We start from the raw sequence: 18,780 nt of genomic DNA, 5'->3' as shown, positions 1-18,780 counted from the left end.
TTGAGTCCGAGTGCGGCGTTCGTTTTGGAGTACACCTACGGACGACGCGAGTGGTTGTCGAATCTTGGGAGAATTTTGCCGGAGAGCCTTTGCACCGTGGGCGGCAATAAATTCTCTAAAGACAGTCGGAACGCCGGCATTTCAACCAGAAATACACGATTTCTCAACCTTACTCTTTTCATTTACAAATTTATTACATACTTGTTATTTTGGTGCAAATAGATTACTGTGTTTGCGTAATCAGTAGTACAACATAAATGAGATACCAATTCTTCGGTACACACAATTCAACTTAAAATAACTCACACGGTAACAAGCACACGCAAATCCGATGACCGGATGTACATAAGTCTATTTAGTTATCGAATAATAGGTCAATTCTTCGCCCTAATAGTGACTCCTGCAAGGATCATTCCCCCCTTCCACTTCTGGTTGCTAGTTTCAAACATGCCGAATGAGATCTTTCCAGTTGTTGTTTTAGGCCCTTTGAAATCGTTGCCATGTACCTCGTGCCACTGGTTGCTATGCCCCCTACGCGATTCCAACACTTCACTTCGATGCGTTTGCTCGTCGGGGGCGATCAAAGCGAACTTGACCGGGAGGTTTTGCCACCCGAATGCATCAACCTTGAACTTGATGTGATAAACTATTTCGTAAGTCTTTTCGTGACTTAGGCTCAGGCTCAGCTCGGCCAGCTTGGCTAAGTCCACAGTCCCGACTACTTCTAGGCAGCTCACCTGTTTGAGTTCGACCGCCGTGGCAAAGCTACAACATCCAATTTGAATAAGAAACAAAACAAAAACAAAAACAAAAACAAAAGCTAGCGATATAAACCACTAATCGACATTTTGTACTTGTATTTTTCTTTGAAGTCGTCGTTGGGAAGATCCATCCACTCCCAAAACCTATTGTCGCTCACCCAAGCAATGTTCATGGCTTTGGTTGAAATATGAATTGCACCATGTTTTTCCCAAACCAAAGTTTCGGTACCCTGCTCGATCATGCGAAAACGAAAATAAGTTTCACAATCAAGTTGATTCGCGAAGTCTAGTCGACATAAAAATGGAAATGAATGGATCTATCGACCTCAAGTGAAGTGATAGAAAGAAATCCTTCTTACACTTTGACCATCAACAGCGACATGATGAGCTTTGTCGCCATGGTTAGCATCCACGCCTTCCATCTCCTTCCTCTACTTGCTTAATTCTCCTCTATATGGCGTCTATTTATATGAAAATTGAAAAAGATTTGGAATATTTTTCTTTCTAAAAGGTTTAAAAAGGAAACGACGCACAAATTAACTTGGACGGTAGGTGATTTACAATTCTCATGACTCACGGTGGTGTCGAATTCGCTCGGTTCGGTCGGTTAATTTCGAAACTCAAACGTGGATGATAAGGTGAGAAGATCACTCTTCTTTTTGGGAAGGAAAAGCAAAAAGAATAAATTCCTTGGATTGGAATAAACACTTTGCTTGACAACTTAACATAGTCTTAGTAATTAATGTAGGAAATTATTATTTTTAATAATTAATACGATTGAATAGGGATATAGATAATTTTTTACATGAGTATAATATTATCGAAGAGGGAGCTTTAAATTATAATAAGCTCCCTTTTTAATCCTAATAATTTAGAGATATAAACTAAATATTATTGATGACTCACTCATCACGCACCGATGTTTTAATTCATCCATCAGCATCTTTGATCTTTGTCGGCGAGCTAGATTCTTTTTTCGATCTTATCAAAAAGGTTTTTTTGATGACTCAAATCCTACTCATACGGATCAGGAAGGAAACAAATAACAAACCAATACGAAAATTGTTGCGTAAAGAAATTATGATTCTTGCATTGAGTTGGCTCAATATGGGGCCAACAACCCAGTGATTGTAGCTTAATTGGTACTAAATAAATTTTAACTATTGAAGGTAGGTCTGGATTTCGCCCTATTAATCTTGAGCAAGCTGAACTTATATATACTTAGGGTTCATTTGATTGAGGGTTATTTTTGATAATCATAGTTATCTATTTAAAATTATCAACGAAAATATTAATTGATTTAGGTAATCGATGATTGCCAAATAATGTTCCATGCCCGACACATCAACAAAAGAGGCATGCAATCCGTAATCGAAAAATCTCGGAAAACTGAGATTTTTCTTGATTCCGGGGTTAATAAAATTTTTTTTATCCGAAATATTCTTGAATAAAAGAAAAATGTGATAAAAAGGAAAAATATAAAGAAAAAATAAAATAAAATAAAAAACTTAAAAAAATTTAAAAATGTAAAAAATTTTAAAAACGTTAAAAAAAAATAAAAAAAATAAAAAAAAGGGGAAGCAATAAAAAAAATTCAAAAAATAAAAAAACAGAAAAATAATATAGAAACGTAAAAAAAATTAAAAAATATATATATATAAAATAAAATTTTAAAAATAGAAAAAATAGGGGGAAAAAAAATTAAAAAACATAAAAATTTAAAAAATTAAAAATGGGAGAAGATAGGCTATCTTCAAAATTAATAGGATGAACGAAGGTCACGAGGAAAACATGTCAATCTTCAAAGTTTTCATATTTTTTTACAGCCATTGATCCGGTCTGAGATCAGAGGATGGGTTGACTCTTCAATGTATCCGCGACCGAGATCTTTCGGTAAGTTGGATGCGCGTCATGTCGGATTTAGTTGGATGAGTGTTGTCAGGTTGACTTCTATTGGATCGACCCTTGTCGGATCGACTTTTAAAGATGTCAAACAGCTCTATCGGCTTCGGTCGAGTCGGCGATTGTCGGATTGGGTAGTTACCGAGTCGACAGTGTCAAGCCGAGCTATGCAAGGACTACGGTCAAGGCCATGGCGACGACGATTAAAAGGGCTCAAAAGAGGGCTAGAAGGAAGGCTTAGAAGTACCACTTACGACGCTCAAGGAGTACCACTTTTGACACTCAAGTCAAAATCAGGAGGAGATAAATGATACTAATGATGTAACAGCCATAAAGATCAATGATACGGTATATGATTGTGGGGTCAGTGAGATGATGTGGGCGGGAGTCGAGACTACGGGACAGTCAGAAGTCAAGCTTATGTGGCAGTCAGAAGTCAAGCGTATGTGGCGGTCAGAAGTTAAGCCTATGTGGCGGTCAGAAGTCAAGCCTATATGGGGGTTAAAAGTCGGACCTACGTGGAAGTCAAAGAGCCTGTTTACGGGTAGCTCAAGGGGGCCCAATTACAAGATGGGCTGGGTTAGACAGGAATGACGCCTCGAATGACGGCTCAGGACTGAGCATACATGTCAATGGATCAAAGCGTACAGGTCGGAATAGACCAGCCAAGGATACAGGTCGGGACTTATAGTCTTACGTCACAGTGCATGGATCAAGCGTACAGGTTGGAATAGACCAGCCAAGGATACAGGTCGGGACTTATATTCTTACGTCACAGTGCATGGATCAAGTGTACAGGTCGGAATAGACCAGCCAAGGATGCAGGTCGGGACATATAGTCTTACGTCACAGTGCATGGATCAAGCGTGCAGGCCGGGATGCAGGATAGACAGAATTATATCAAAGCTTAACAAGTCGCGACTTTACAACGTAAGGCAGGTCGGGAGATTACAGAAGAGATCACAGAGGACAGGAAGGGACACATAGGTCTGGAGTTTTGAAGTGGTAAGCACAGGTCAGGAAAGATAGGTAAACACCTACAGGTCAAGATTAGCCGATACGAGGAGCCAGTCCAGGGTTAACATATCGGGGAAAACATACATGAATAGCATGCACAGGTCTGGAAGCGGGAAACAGTAAACGCAGGATAGCTACAGGTCTGCGCCCACAGGTCGGGATCAACAAGCATGAAAAGCCGGTACAGGGATAAAGGAATAAGTAGGTCGGGCACTACACGACAAGCAAGCTAAAAAATCGTAACAACATGTCAGGAAATACTCACTGTCTGTCAGAGAATATGTCAATGGTTGGGTGCTCACAGTCATCTGATTCCTTCCTAGACCTATAGGAGAACACTACGTGTCATTCACCGCCAGACAAAGCCTGACACCCGACATTCCCTGACATCCGTCAGACTCCAGAAGTATCCGTTGCAGTATACAAAGGGATCTCTTGTCCCTTATGCAGGTACGTTCACTCGTCATTACACACTCGTTTTTTACTTTTCATCCTTTCTCTGTACTTCTGGGGAAAAAAAATACCTAACTTGAGTGTCGGAGAGCCTGACCAGGGGACTTTTTCCCTGGTTTTCGATCTCTAACGACTCGTGGGCTCGTATGAGTGTACGCAGAGTCCTTGCTTCTCCATCTCTGTCATCGCCCCTCGTCATCCATTCGTATCAATGCTCCTGTCGGTTGTCAGATTGACCAGGCTCCATAGCGACTTTCCATCAACACCGACTCCAGCACCACCCACCTCTGTCTGACTCAGCTTCCGGACGGGATGAATTTGGCGCCGTCTGTGGGAACACAACTACTTGTTCCGGAACATGATGATGGAGGATTCAGGATGAATCAATGTGATCATGACTGCGGGAGACTACGAGCTCTTCAAGGAGACCAAGAAGTGGGCAGCCTCAGAAAAGTAGCAAACAACTGCCTCTCGACCAAAGAAGTTACCGGAAGTTTCTAAAGAACCTGCTCATGCCTCTGATCGAGGCTCTAAGCGGAAACAACCTTTGGACTTTTCTTCTGCCTTCTATAAAGAGCCAGGTCAGGGGTACAATCAACCAGATCCTGGGTGTTATAGTCGTAAGGAACAACCACAAGTCTCAGTGGCTGAGAGTTCTTTACCCAGGGATTCGAAGAAAGAGAAGTCTATCATCCCATGCGAAGAGCGCCGGTCGGAACCGGAAGAGAAAATCCCCTTTTCTTCGAAGATCCTGGAGGAAAAACTACCAAAAGTATACCGACCCCCTGCTATTGGGGAATATTATGACAGTAAAGATCCTGAAAACCATCTCCGTAAATTCAGGAACGCAACCCGGCTACACCAGTACAGCGACGCCGTTAAATGTCGTGTGTTTCTGAACACTCTATCGGGCTCTGCCTAAAAATGGTTCGATGAGCTGCCACGTGGATCTATCACCTGCTTCTCTGACTTTAAGATTGTATTCCTGCGTCACTTCGCCAGTAGCAGGAAGTACCAAAAAATTGATCACTGCTTGTTCGCTCTCAAGCAAGGGCATGCTGAGCTCTTGAGAAGCTATATCAAGCGCTTCAATCAGGTGGCTCAGGACGTTCCATCAGCCACTTCTGAGATACTGATGAGCACCTTCTCTCACGGGTTGGCAGAGGGAGAATTCTTCCGAGATCTTATTCGAGATCCAGTTAAGAATTTTGATAGCATGCTGGAAAGAGCGGCCAGTTACATCAATGTGGAGGAGGCCCAAGAAGCTCGAAGGAAGGCCAACCGGACACCTGCCACTGTTAACAAATCGGAGAGGAGGACACCTCAACAGCCGACCCAGCCCCTTCCTCGGGCTTGGGAAGTCAAGCCTCTCTTTCAGCTCGGTCAGGAAGTTAGACCGGCACCACGAGTCGCGGCAGTTCATGCTCCCCGACCTGGACCATGGAGCTCCCGATACTGTACCTATCATCGTTCCCGTACTCACGATACTAACCATTGCTTCCAGTTCGCTCGGGATTCTAGGCGAGCTGCTGAGCTAGGGTTGCCGCCTCCGGAGTTAGCTCTTCAAGTACTAAAAATGATGGAGGAGCAGCGCGCCGCAGCTGGGTCAGGAGGCCGACCCCACCCCAACCCAGAGAGATCCGATGCTCAACAGCCCAGTCGGGCTGGGGAACCAGGAGAAGCTCGAGAAGCAGAAAATCACAGCAACGCGGTCGTCCGAGAGATAGACATGATCTCTGGAGGTCCAACTGATGGAGATTCGGGGAGAGCACGCAAGTCCCATGTGTGTCACTTGGAGGTCCACACTGTCAGATGCAGCCAGGAGCAGGCTGCTGGCTCTGTCATCAGCTTTGGGTCGCAAGACCTGGAAGGTCTGGTGCTGCCTCACGACGACGCTCTTATCATCAAAGCCATTATTGCCAACAGCTGAGTGGCCCAGGTTTTTGTTGACACCGGGAGCTTGGTTAATATTTTGTTCAGAGCTGCATTCGAAGAGATACAGATTGATGCCACTGAACTCCAGCCCGTGGCCACCTCTCTATACGGCTTTACGGGCAACGAAGTAAAGCCGATGAGTCAGATCAAGCTGGTCATATCTCTGGGCACCGAGCCATTGGTGCGTACTAGGAGGAGCACTTTTATAGTGGTGGATTCCCTCTCCTCTTATAATGTCATCCTAGGAAGGCCAGCGCTACATGAATTTAGGGTTGCGGTTTCTACCTTCCTTCAAAAGATCACATTCCCTGTTGTCGAGTAGGTCGGGGAAGTTAAAGGGGAGCAGAAAGTCTCTCGGAGATGCTATATCGATATGGTCCGGGTAGAAGCTCGGAAGAATCAAAGGATGCTAGATAGTGGTGTTCATGCCGTCCAAGAAGAGCCTCTGCCTATGGCTGAAGAACCCATCCCATGGGAGGAGGTGCAGCTGTACGCTGAACGCCCTGAAAGTCTTACTCGCATAGCAAGCGAACTGCCTCCTCCTCTCAAGGAAGAAGTAATCTAATGCCTGATCCGCAATCGGGATGTCTTCGCTTGGTCTACAGAAGAGTTGCCTGGAGTCAAACCTGAAGTAGCAGAGCACAAGTTACATCTACTGCCTGACTCTCGGCCGGTCAAACAGAAGAAAAGGAACTTCTCAGTCGATCAGAGCAAAATAATCAGAGCTGAGGTGGATCAGCTCAGGAAAGCAGGTCACGTCTGAGAGGTGCAGTTCCCGTCCTGGCTCTCTAATGTGGTCTTAGTAAAGACCCCAACAATAAGTGGAGAGTATGCATAGACTTCAGAGATCTAATCGAGCTAGTCCCAAAGATTACTATCCCCTGTCCCGGATTGACCAGATGGTGGACTCAATTGTCGGTTGTGAGAGGATCTGCATGCTGGATGCTTATCAGGGGTATCATCAGATCCCCTTAGCGGTGGAGGATCAAGAAAAGGTTAGTTTCATTACGGCTGATGGTACTTTATGCTATACTGTCATGCCCTTTGGTCTCAGAAACACAGGAGCCACATATCAGAGGATGATGGATAAGATCTTCCGGGAGCAGATCAGGCGAAACGTGGAGGTTTATGTGGACGATATACTCATTAAGTCCCCTTTAGCAGTAAATCTGATCATGGATGTAGAGGAAACCTGTGGGACTCTCCGACAGTACGGGCTGAAGCTAAACCCATTGAAATGCTTGTTTGGAGCTAAAGGAGGAAAGTTCTTGGGTTATCTGATGACCGAGCGAGGAATAGAAGCCAATCCAGAAAAGGTTCGGGCATTACGAGATATGCAAGTTCCTTAGAATTTAAAGGAAACACAGAAGCTGGTAGGCCGAATAACAGCCCTGTCAAGGTTCATTTCCAGATCTGCAGACCGGGCTGCTCCTTTCTTCAAAATACTCAGGAAGGCCTCCAAGTTCCAGTGGGACGAAGAGTGTACCCGAGTTTTTGAGGAACTGAAGCCGGTCGTCGGAGAACCACTGTGGGTTTACTTGTCTGCCACCCCTGAGGTCGTGGGGGCTATATTTGTTAAAGAGCAGGATAATGTACAACGACCAGTGTATTTCTTCAGCCATTTATTGAAAGAGGCCGAGTCTCGATATACGACCCTGGAAAAGTTGGTTTATGGACTGGTTCTTATGGCTTGGCGGTTAAGACCATATTTCCTGGCGCACCCTATCACGGTATTGACTAATAGCACCATGGGCAGAGCTCTGACTGACGTGGAGGTAGCAGGCTGGCTTATCAAGTGGGCAACTGAGCTAGGAGAATACGACATACAATACCAGCCATGTACAACCATCAAAGCGCAGGCCTTGACAGATTTTTTAACAGAGATTCATCAGACTAACTCTGAGGAAACTTGGAAAATCTACGTAGATGAGTCAACAACTCACAAAGGAAGTGGGGTCGGGATTCTCTTGATATCTCCTTAAGGAGATATATTGCAGTTGGCTGCCCGGCTTAATTTCAGAGCCACTAACAATGAGGCAGAGTATGAGGCTTTGTTGGCAGGGTTACAGGCAGCTCGGCACGTAGGGGTTGCCCGGGTCATCATTTACTCAGATTCTCAATTAGTAACCCAACAAGTGGTTGACAATTTTGAGGTAAATTGTAATAAGTTACAAGTATATCGAGAAGCATATGAGAAGATGAAGGAAGAATTTACGGAAGTTACAGTGACTAAGATCCCCAGGGCAGAGAACGAGAAAGCGGATGAGCTAGCAAAGATGACCAGTTCCCTAACTACTTGAGTGTTGGACAGATCAATAGTGCAAACTTTCCTTATAGCTCAGATAGATTTGCAGAATAATAGGGAAGCCCCCATTGATTGGCGGACACCCCTGATCAACTATCTTCTGCAAAGTACCTTACCAGTTGACCCAGAGGAATCACAGCTGGTCAGGAAACAAGCTCATGCCTATGTCATGATAGGGGACCAACTATACAAGAGGTCCTTTTCTAGACCATTACTCAAATACCTGGGTATGGAGGAGGCGGATCAGGCCTTACGAGAAATACATCTGGGATGCTGTGGTAGTCATGTGGGAGGTCGGACATTATCTCGCAGGGTACTCCTGGCCGGATATTTCTGGCCCACTTTATAGAGGGATGCTCAGATGCTGGTGAACACCTGCCTGTCATGCCAAAAACATCAGAATCTAACGCACCGACCAACTGCACTGTTGAGAACATCTATAGTCTCATGTCCCTTTGACCAGCGGGGCATGGATATTATAGGACCATTTTCAATGTAACGACCCGACCCTTTTGGCCTCTTGGGCGGCCCTTGTGGCGGCCCAACTGGCAGCCCTTATGTCGTCGGCCCATTTGGCGACCTCTCATGTCGTCGACCGACGACCCTTTGGCCGTGCCGTTACTCACTAGGTCTTTTCACCTCTGGCCAGTGGATTTTTGCCTCCCCTAGGATTCGAATTCTAAACCTCCAGGCTTAAGTATTAGAGTTTATGAATCCTGGTAACCAAGTGAGAGGTCAAAAGCGTTTCTTACTGGTAGCGGTGGATTATTTATCCAAGTGGGTGGAAGTAGAGGCCCTGGCCAGGATTACAGAGGGGGCTGCCATTCAATTTTTATGGAAGAACATTCTATGCAGGTTCGGCATACCCCATAAGCTGGTATCAGACAACGACAGACAATTTCAAGGCTAGAAAATCCAGGCCTGGTGTAAAGGGTTTGAAATAACCCAGGCTTTCACATCGGTGGCTTATCCCCAAAGCAACGGAAAAACTGAAGTAGTTAACCGGGAGATTGTCAGAGGGCTCAAGGTCAAGTTGGATCACGTAGGGGGCGATTGGGTGGAAGAACTACCAAGCATCCTATGGGCCTACCGTACAACGCCCAGAGAAAGCACAGGCCTAACACCCTTTCATCTGGTATACGGTAACGAAGCAGTGGTACCTATAGAGGTTGGGGTGCCCTCTGTTAGAAGGATGTTGTATGATGAGGGAAATATTGAGCGACGGTTAGCAGAGCTGGATTTCATCAGCGAAATACGTGAATGGACAATAGCTAGATTGGAGGCTTATCGACAAAGAATAAGGTAGAATTACAATAGAAGAGTGATGCCTCGGTTCTTTAGGGAAGGAGACCTGGTCTGGAAGCAAGTGAAACCTGTAGGAGACGTGGCCAAGCTAGCACCACGGTGGGAAGGGCCCTATAAGGTCATCAAGAAATTGACGTCCGGAGCTTACTATTTACAAGATGACCAGGGCAGAAAGTTAGATCGGCCTTGGAGTGCTAACTACCTGCGACCTTACCGAGTTTAGCAAATTTTATAAAGTGGAAGAAGCTGGGTTGTAAAGTGTCTGCCAGACCAGGTGGTGAACATTAGATATGTCTGATCAGGAGTTATATGTCCTAACATTCCTTTCAATAGACTAAGATATTTCAGCGAGTTAAAATTTAAAGTGCAAATGGTTATGTAAGAAGTAAAGTGTTCCGCATGACATCATTAAGTCACAGTATGCGTAGGCAGTCAGTACCAATCATTTAAAAGGAGCAAAAATATCATCCGGAATCTCTTTAAGGATCTGGTTATGGTCCAGAAACTCGACGGGAGGAGCGGATTTCAGGTAACCTTGTTCATATAGTTGTCTCAGAGCCCCAGCCGCATCATAGATAACAGCCGTGGAAAAACGTTGTCCCGCTTGAACGCAAAATTTTGAAGAGCGCAGGTACAATTCGCGGTTCTGCTTGCAGTGGTCGTTTTCCCCTTTCCGGTAGACTGCCAAGACTGTGGATACTCCCTCTGCAGTAGTACGAGCCTGAGATAGTTCAGCCCAGACGGCCAGAAGTTCTGCTGCTTGAGATGCTAGTTGCGCCGCCTGGGACTCTAATCTTTTGTTTTGCTCTTGTACTAGGACCTCTTTGGAATGTAGCTCCTGCGTCAGCTGGTCCGTAGCCTATTGCTACACCAGAGCTTGTTGATCTAAGTGCTGCTGATGCACGGTATCAATCTGACTCTTTTCTTCTTAGAGGCCTTTAAGCTCAGTCATGGTTGGCCTGCGCCACGGATAATTCCAGGCAGGTGTTCCTTCTGGTCAGGTCCTTTATCTCAGCTCTCAGGGCATAACTAGCCTTCGTGGGGTCGTTCAACTGGAGCTCCAGTTCTGTTACCCTATCTCGCAACATCTTATTCTGGTGATGAGTGGCGTGGAAGGATTGATTTAATATCAGAGACTCAGCACAGGCCTGGGACATAAAGGAAGCATTTAATAAGAGCGGGAGAGGTAGTAAATGTTGGAATAATTAAAGCTTACTCTGGTATACAGCTCTGAAAATCTATCCATTTGGGCGGGTGGCGGCAAGAGTTCCATCTGATTCATACTTTCTACCCATAAAGTAGCCAAATGACCTTTCATTGTCAAGGTGCTGGTGGGAACTGTTGGACCGTGATCGTTTGATAGAGGGGGGGGGGGGGGGAATATCGATTTAAAAAAATTTTGAAAAGAGTTAAGCGCAGCGGAAAATATAAGCGAATAGAGACAAGGCTAACACATATTCGTTTTTACTTGGTTCGGAGCCTGTGTCGACTCCTACTCCAAGGCCCGTACTCGTTGAGTACTTTCGTTGGGCAACTCACTAGCAATTTGAATATTGAATACAAATTGAGTACACGAATGCTAATAAAAAAACAATAATACCGACAAAAGAAAAAGAAAACAATGCGTAGTTGGAGTAGCTTCGCAGCGTCGCAAGAGTACAAGAGAGCAGTCTGAGAGTTCTGAGTTGTTGTTGAAGCTCCACCCTTAACCCTTCTTTTATAGGATGCTCGGGGCGCCCGGATCCCTTCCGGGCGCCCTGGTGTGACGTAGCAAGCCCAACCAGCGAGCTCCACGTGTCGACAATGCGCTAGGTGTTGGAACCCCAAGATTGTTTTGGTGTGATCAACAAGCTAAGTTAGGTCCTGTGTGTTTCTAACCTTGTGTGTAAGTGTACATGAGCTTAGGAACACAGGTACTCGAGCGGAAGACGCAGCTAGCGAGAAGGACGGCATGCGGTGCGTCCGAGGGACAAGGTACTGCGGAAGAGTACCCTGGTGGACGAGAAGGAAGCGTGCGGTGGTTCCCAGGGATGAAAGCCGGAGCGAAAGATTGTTCGGGAAGTAAGAGACGCAGCTAGCGAGAAGGTCGGCACGGGGTGCGACCGAGGGACGAAGACTGCGGATGAGTACGCTGGTGGACAAGAAGGAAACACGCAGCGATTTCGAGGGATGAAAAGCCGGAGCAGAAGGCTGCTCGAGAAGATCGGAAGTTGGGTTCGGGTGAGCCCTTTTCCGGATGGCAGAGATCATCCAAGCGAGCGGATCCGGAGTAGAAGACCTTGACCGAACTGAACTGAACCAGAGCAGTGGTCCTGAATGAAAAACTCAACATGGGTTGACTTTACTGGTTCGGGGCGCCTGGAACAGTCTGGGGCGCCCGGACCAGCCCGGGGCTCCCGGACCAGCATGTTTGACCAGAATGCGTCTAATGCGTTCTATACATTGGGGGATAAAGTTTTATCCCCCCAGGGCGCTCGGAACCCTTCCAGGCGCCCCAACCAAGGCTATAAATATAGCCTTGGTCCATAAGCTTTTAGAACGAACTCATTACTTGTAATTCCAACGCTTGTGTGCTGTAGAGTTGTAGTTAAGCTTCTATTTCTGCGCTTCAACGTTATAAGAGGCTTCTCCGTCTGAAGGAGATTGATAGTGGGCTTTATCTTCCTTGGACTAATAACCACATCGGTTGTAACCAAGTAAAATACTTGTGCCTCGTTCTTTATGATTTCAATTTACTGCTTTACTTTATTTATGCAAGTGTTAGCTTAAAGAGTTCGAGGAAGGGTTTTTGTTTATTTTTTACAGGACTATCCAACAACCCCCTCCTACCCGGCCGCAACAATCCTACAAGTGGTATCAGAGCCGAGTACACCTCAAAGGGACTAACCACCGTCTGAAGCAACAAAATGATGGTCGGAACTAGCGACTACCCACCAGCATTCGAGGGGGAGTTTTCTTCCTGGAAGCAACAAATGGAGGTATATTTGAATTCAGATTTTGGTATTTCTTTAATATTGAAATGTGGTTATGAAGCACCAAAGACAACGAATGGAGAAGAACTCGATCTACGCCTCTGGAACAAGAAGCAACGTGACGAGTCAATGGCAAACGGTCGGGCAAAGTTTCACATTCTAACCGTAATACCAAATGAAGATCTTTATAGAGTTCGCGAATATAAAAGCGCAAAAGAACTTTGGGAGAAGTTCTTGAAGCTCTACGAAGAACCTTTGGAAGCCGACAACTCAATGAACACCAATCCACCGACGGAACAGTCCGAGAATGAAGAAACTGGCGAAATACCCGAAGTCCATCCCAAGGACAGAGAAAGCCCTTCTTCAATGAGCATCGATGGAGGGGGAGAATCTTCGGAAGAAAGTAATTCAACAGGGGGAGAACCAACGGTCGACTAGGTAAGTCAGGTATGGCCTCCACCTTCTAAACAATCGGTTAAATCAATCGAAAAATTATGTGAAGATTTTTGCGAATTAAAAATTGAATCATCGAAAGAATTTTTCGGATTAGAAAATCAACTGCCGAACACTTCTTGTAAATTAGAAATATTATCGAATGAATTTTTGGAATTACAAAATGTTTTGACAAAAGATTCTTGCAAACTAGAAATATTATCGAAAGAGTTTCTCGAATTGCAAAAAGTTTTGACGAAAGATTCTTGCGAATTACAAATTATTTTGTCAAAAGAATTTTACAAATCAGAAATATTGCCAAAAGATTCCTGCAAGTTATAAAATATGTTGTCGAATGAATCTTGTAAATTAGAAAAATTGTCAAACAAATTTTTTCCAATTATTTTGTCAATACAATTTCTTGCATGTTTAATATTTGTTGCCTTAAATCTGAAAAATTGTGATTTAAGAAGTTATGATAAATTAAAATGAAAATTTAAAACTTTCTGATAAAAGTATAAAATTAAATAAAATTAAAATTAAATGCATAGGATTTTTTTTAATTATTTCTACATGTTCCAAAAAAATTTTATGCATAAAGTTCTCTCCTAAGAAAACTCTTAATTTTCATGACGAAAACTTAGAAATTTTCTCTGATATTTTGAGATTGCTTTTGTGAAAATTATTGTAAAATTTTCAAAGTTCTCAAAATTTTCTAAAAGTACTTAATGACTTAGAAATTTTCCTTGACTTAGAAATATTTTCCAGAAAATCATTGAAATAGATCTTTATAAATTTTCTAAGTGTCAACCCTTAGATTTTTCTTGCAACCCTAATTTTTTATATGATCAAAGGGGGAAAAGAAAAGGTATAAGTCTAGGGGAGGTAAAAAATTAAAAATTGAAAATTAGAAATTTAAATTTCTTAAATTTAATATTTCTAACTTGTTGCACGTTATTGCAAAATAAATTATTTAATTTTCATGTCCATTTTTGACCCTAGCTTAACTTGGGTTGATCACATCAAAAAGGAGGAGATTGTTGGAACCCCAAGGTTGTTTTGGTGTGATCAACAAGCTAAGTTAGGTCCTGTATGTTTCTAACCTTGTGTCTAAGTGTGCAGGAGCTTAGGAACACAGGTACTCGAGCGGAAGACGCAGCTAGCGAGAAGGACGGCACGCGGTGCGTCCGAGGGACGAGGTGCTGCGGAAGAGTACCCCGGTGGATGAGAAAGAAGCGTGCGGTGGTTCTGAGGGACGAAAGCCGGAGCAGAAGATTGCTCGAGGAGCAAGAGACGCAGCTAGCGAGAAGGTCGGCACGGGGTGCGATCGAGGGACGAAGACTACGGATGAGTACGCTGGTGGACGAGAAGGAAACACGCAGTGATTTCGAGGGATGAGAAGCCGGAGCGGAAGGCTGCTCGAGAAGATCGGAAGTTGGGTTCGGGTGAGCCCTTTTCTGGATAGCAGAGTTCACCCAAGTGAGCGGATCCGGAGTAGAAGACCCGGACCGAGCCGAACCGAGCCAAACCGAACTAGAGCAGTGGTCCCGGATGAAAAAGTCAACACAGGTTGACTTTTCTAGTCCGGGGCGCCCGGACCAGCATGTTTGACCAGAATGCATCTAATGCGTTCTACACGTTGGGGGATAAAATTTTATCCCCCAGGGCGCTCGGAACCCTTCCAGGCGCCCCGACCAAGGCTATAAATATAGTTTTGGTCCATAAGCTTTTAGACCGAACTCATTATTTGTAATTCCAACGTTTGTGTGTTGTAGAGTTGTAGTTAAGCTTCTGTTTCTACGCTTCAACGTTGTAAGAGACTTCTCCGTCTGAAGGAGATTGATAGTGGGCTTTATCTTCCTTGGACTAACAACCACATCGGTTGTAATCAAGTAAAATACTTGTGCCTCATTCTTTATGATTTCAATTTACTGCTTTACTTTATTTATGCAAGTGTTAGCTTAAAGAGTTCGAGGAAGGATTTTTGTTTATTTTTTATAGGACTATCCAACAACCCCCTCCTAGCCAGCCGTAACGGTCCTACACTAGGGATAAAACTTGCCTCCGGGCGCCCGGATCCCTTCCGGACGCCCAAACCACCTTTCTCCATAATCTCCTTCTCCTGCAAGACAAGGTTAGTTCGAGGCAAATATATAATGTATATCCTGCAAAACAAAGTATTAGCATAGTTTATAATTTTAACATAAAGAGTATGACTTAGATTCCATCTTTCCAAGACCAGAATCTAGTCACGATCTCAACTTAGATTTCCGAAATGGATCTAAGTTGGATCGACGCCTAAGTTTCCTTCTTGGGAATGCGTCCTCACAGTCACTCCCTCCAGTGATTTACCTTTACTTACCTGCCAGACGTCCGGTCAGCCCTTCGACCCATCTGGACTTCTCGCCAGCTATCCGGTCAACCCGTCGACCTAGCTGGACTTCGTGCCAAACGTCCGGTCAGTCCGTCGACCCGTTTGGACTTCGTGCCAGCTATCCGGTCGGCCCGTCAACCTAGCTGGGCTTCGTGCCAGACATCCAGTCAGCCTGTCGACCTGTCTGGACTTCGTCTGCACACTCGGTCAGAGTGTTAGACAACAACAAGCCTAACTTAACCTAATTTGTCATTCATCAAAACTTGAGTTAGACCGTTAGTGATAACCACACTAATAATCTCCCCCTTTTTGATGGAATGACAACCTGATTAAGTTAGTGAAAAAATATGCAAGTAAAAATAAGCATTTATAGGGGGTTTTAAGTTAGATTTTAAATTTGATATTTTGTTGCACTAACTTAACTACCTATCCCTCCCCTTTGACATTCATCAAATGTAACATGGATCATAGAAAAAGAATGCAAATAAAAGAATACAACCAACATTGCACGAAATAAGGTCAAGTTGACTTGGGGGAGTTTAAATTTTAAAACATAGTCAATTTAACTTTTATTTCTTAACTTTTGTAAAAAGACTAAGTTTTGAAAGATAGCTAATTTAGCAACATAACTTAGTATTGATTAATTTTCAAAAGATAATTTTTGCAACATAACCAAGTTTTAAAATTTCAAACTTTCAAAACATAAGTGTATAAGTTCCAAATTTCAAGATCAAGTTTTAAATTTTTAAAATAAGTTTCAACTTTGAAACACTTTTCAAACATAAGTTTTCAAAACCAAAATTTTAAAACTAAGTTTGAAAAAAATCTACTTTTCAAAACTAATTAATATCTAAGTTTGCAAAAGATTCTATTTTCAAAACCTTAGTTTATAAAATCCAGTTTAAAAGCTTAGTTTTAAAAAAATAGATTTTATCAAATTAGATTTCCAAAGATCAGATTTTGAAAAAAAAAATTTAAGAAAAGGCATTACTTTTAAAGCGGAGAAAATAATTTTGGTACTAAGTATGAAAATAAGTTGATTTAATCCTCCCCCTAAACCTGACATTTAAAATAACTGTCTAACCAATTAGGTACAAACTAATTATCAGAAGATAGCAGCTTTCACTTGGTTAGTCAAGTTAAGTGCATTATAATCAGTTAGTATTTGACTAAACTGAATAGCTTAACTTGATCAATGTCTGTTTTGTATTTAATGTCCAGACTTATATCAATGCACCGACATAAACATCTTATGTCCAGGCAACTGTCCTATGCATCTCACCCCTTTCTATGTTTGTCAATCACAAGCAAGGTAGACTTAGGGTGTTGGTGAGATGCTCAAGTACTAGTCCTAGGGGAACATGATTTCTAAGGGAATTTTTCTAGTCTAAGGCTAAAATGGTTTTGAAATTCTAAAGAAGTAGGAACGTTTTGAAAAATAAAATGGTTTTAACCTAGAATTTAGAGCAATCATTTTTTAAAACAGTTTTGAATTTTGAAAATCCTAGTCTATTAAACACATCCCTAATTTTCTACGTAGATTGCTAAATTCATTTTCAGGGAGTGGTTTTATGAATATGTCAGTTAAATTTGACTTGGACTCAATGTATTTGAGTTTAATGTCACCTTTAGTAACATGATCCCTGATAAAGTTGTTGGTGCGGGTAGCACTAACGGTCTAACCTAGGTTTTGATGAATGACAAATAGGTTAAGTTAGTTTTGTTGTTGTCTGACACTTTGATCGAGTGTGCAGGGGAAGTCCAGACACGTCGACGGGTTGACCGGATGTCTGGCACGAAGTCTAGCTAGGTCGACGGGCTGACCGGATAGCTGGCGAGAAGTCCAAGCGGGTGGACGGGCTGACCGGACGCTTGGCGAGAAGTCCAGCTAGGTCGACGGGCTGACTAGATAGCTGGCGAGAAGTCCAGATGGGTCGACGGGCTGACCGGACGTCTGGCAGGTAAGTGAGGTAAGTCACTGGAGGGGAGTGACTGCGAGGACGCGTTCCCGGGAAGGGAACATTAGGCGTCGATCCGGCTTAGATCCATTTCGAATATCTAAGTCGAGATCGTGACTAGATTCCGGTCTCGGAAAGACGGAATCTAAGTCATATTTTTACTGTTAATTCTATTTCATAAATTGTGCTAACAATCTGTGTTGCAGAATACATATGTGCCTCGGACTAACTTTTTGCGGAAAGGAAGTTTGAAGCAGGAGGTCCGGCGCCGGAAGGATCCGAGCGGAGGAGAATTTTATCCGAGCCAAGTCGCCGCCACGTGGAGTTCGATTAGACCGCGTCACACCCGTCGGAAGGGATCCAGCGCCGAGTAGATATAAAAGAAGCCCCAGGGATGGAGCTTCTTCAATCATCAATCTGAGAACTCTTCTACTGCTGGTTCTGCTACTCTACGTTCCTGCGACGCCAACAAAGCTCCGACAAAGTGCTCCTTCGGTTTTTAGTTAATTTTTTTGTCGATATTACTTTGTTTCACTAGCATTTCCTGTATTCATTTTGTAATTATATTCGAATTGCTAGTAATTGCCCAACGAAAGTGGTCAAGGACCACGGGCCTTCGAGTAGGAGTCTTCACAGGCTCCGAACGAAGTAAAAACAACTGTGTTCATTTACTTTTTCGCTGCGTATTTTTACTCGACTTTTTGAATCGATATTCACCCCCCCTCTATCGAACGATCACGGTCCTACAAGTGGTATCAGAGCAGGTACCGCTCTGATTTGGTGCAACCACCAATCAGACTGGGGGTGAAATTTTTTTTCCTTTTTTTTCTTTGGTTTTCAGTTCAACGCTTAATTCTAAAACTGGTGTATCAGTACTTTAATATTTTCTTCAATTAATCTAAATTGGTGCAACACGAATCTAGATTTTTTTTTAACTAATTTTTCTCTCTTCCCGCACTACTAATCCAAGACCAAATCTTGGGATCTTTTTTCTTTTTTCTCTTCTGTGCGCAGGACTAAAATGTCGCAGACAGAAGGATTCAGCACAGTACGACCTCCACTTTTCAACGGGGACGATTTTCCGTACTGGAAGAAGCGCATGGAGGTTTACCTCAAAACAGACTTCGACCAGTGGATGAGCGTTACGAGACCCTATAAAATTCTAGCAGACACTTCCGGGAATATACTGGATCTTGAAGACTGGACAGCTGATTTGAAGAAAAAGGCGTCAACAGAGAATAAAGCAATCAACACTCTACAGTGCGGATTAACAAGAGAAGAACTAAACAGAGTCGGTCCACACAAAAACGCTAAAGAACTGTGGGACAAATTGATCGAGCTGCACGAAGGAACGAGCGACGCCAAG

The 18,780-nt window shown here is 43.6% G+C and overlaps 1 protein-coding gene across 1 annotated transcript; it reads right to left on the bottom strand.

Annotated features, from left to right (window-relative positions):
• Positions 1 to 247: 247 nt before the first annotated feature.
• On the bottom strand, positions 248 to 1,241 carry LOC121973070 (uncharacterized protein PHLOEM PROTEIN 2-LIKE A4-like). Its single transcript, XM_042524665.1, has 3 exons — positions 1,121 to 1,241; positions 855 to 991; positions 248 to 765 (listed from the first exon to the last, which is right to left on the bottom strand). The coding sequence occupies exons 1-3, from the start codon at positions 1,181 to 1,183 to the stop codon at positions 375 to 377; spliced, it is 591 nt and encodes a 196-aa protein (XP_042380599.1). The 5' UTR covers positions 1,184 to 1,241; the 3' UTR covers positions 248 to 374.
• Positions 1,242 to 18,780: the final 17,539 nt, after the last annotated feature.

Source organism: Zingiber officinale, chromosome 4A, assembly GCF_018446385.1.
Source record: "Zingiber officinale cultivar Zhangliang chromosome 4A, Zo_v1.1, whole genome shotgun sequence".
Classification (NCBI taxonomy): Eukaryota; Viridiplantae; Streptophyta; class Magnoliopsida; order Zingiberales; family Zingiberaceae; genus Zingiber; species Zingiber officinale.
The sequence above is the reverse complement of the archived record's forward strand: the minus strand, read 5'-3'. Positions and strand labels throughout refer to the sequence as shown.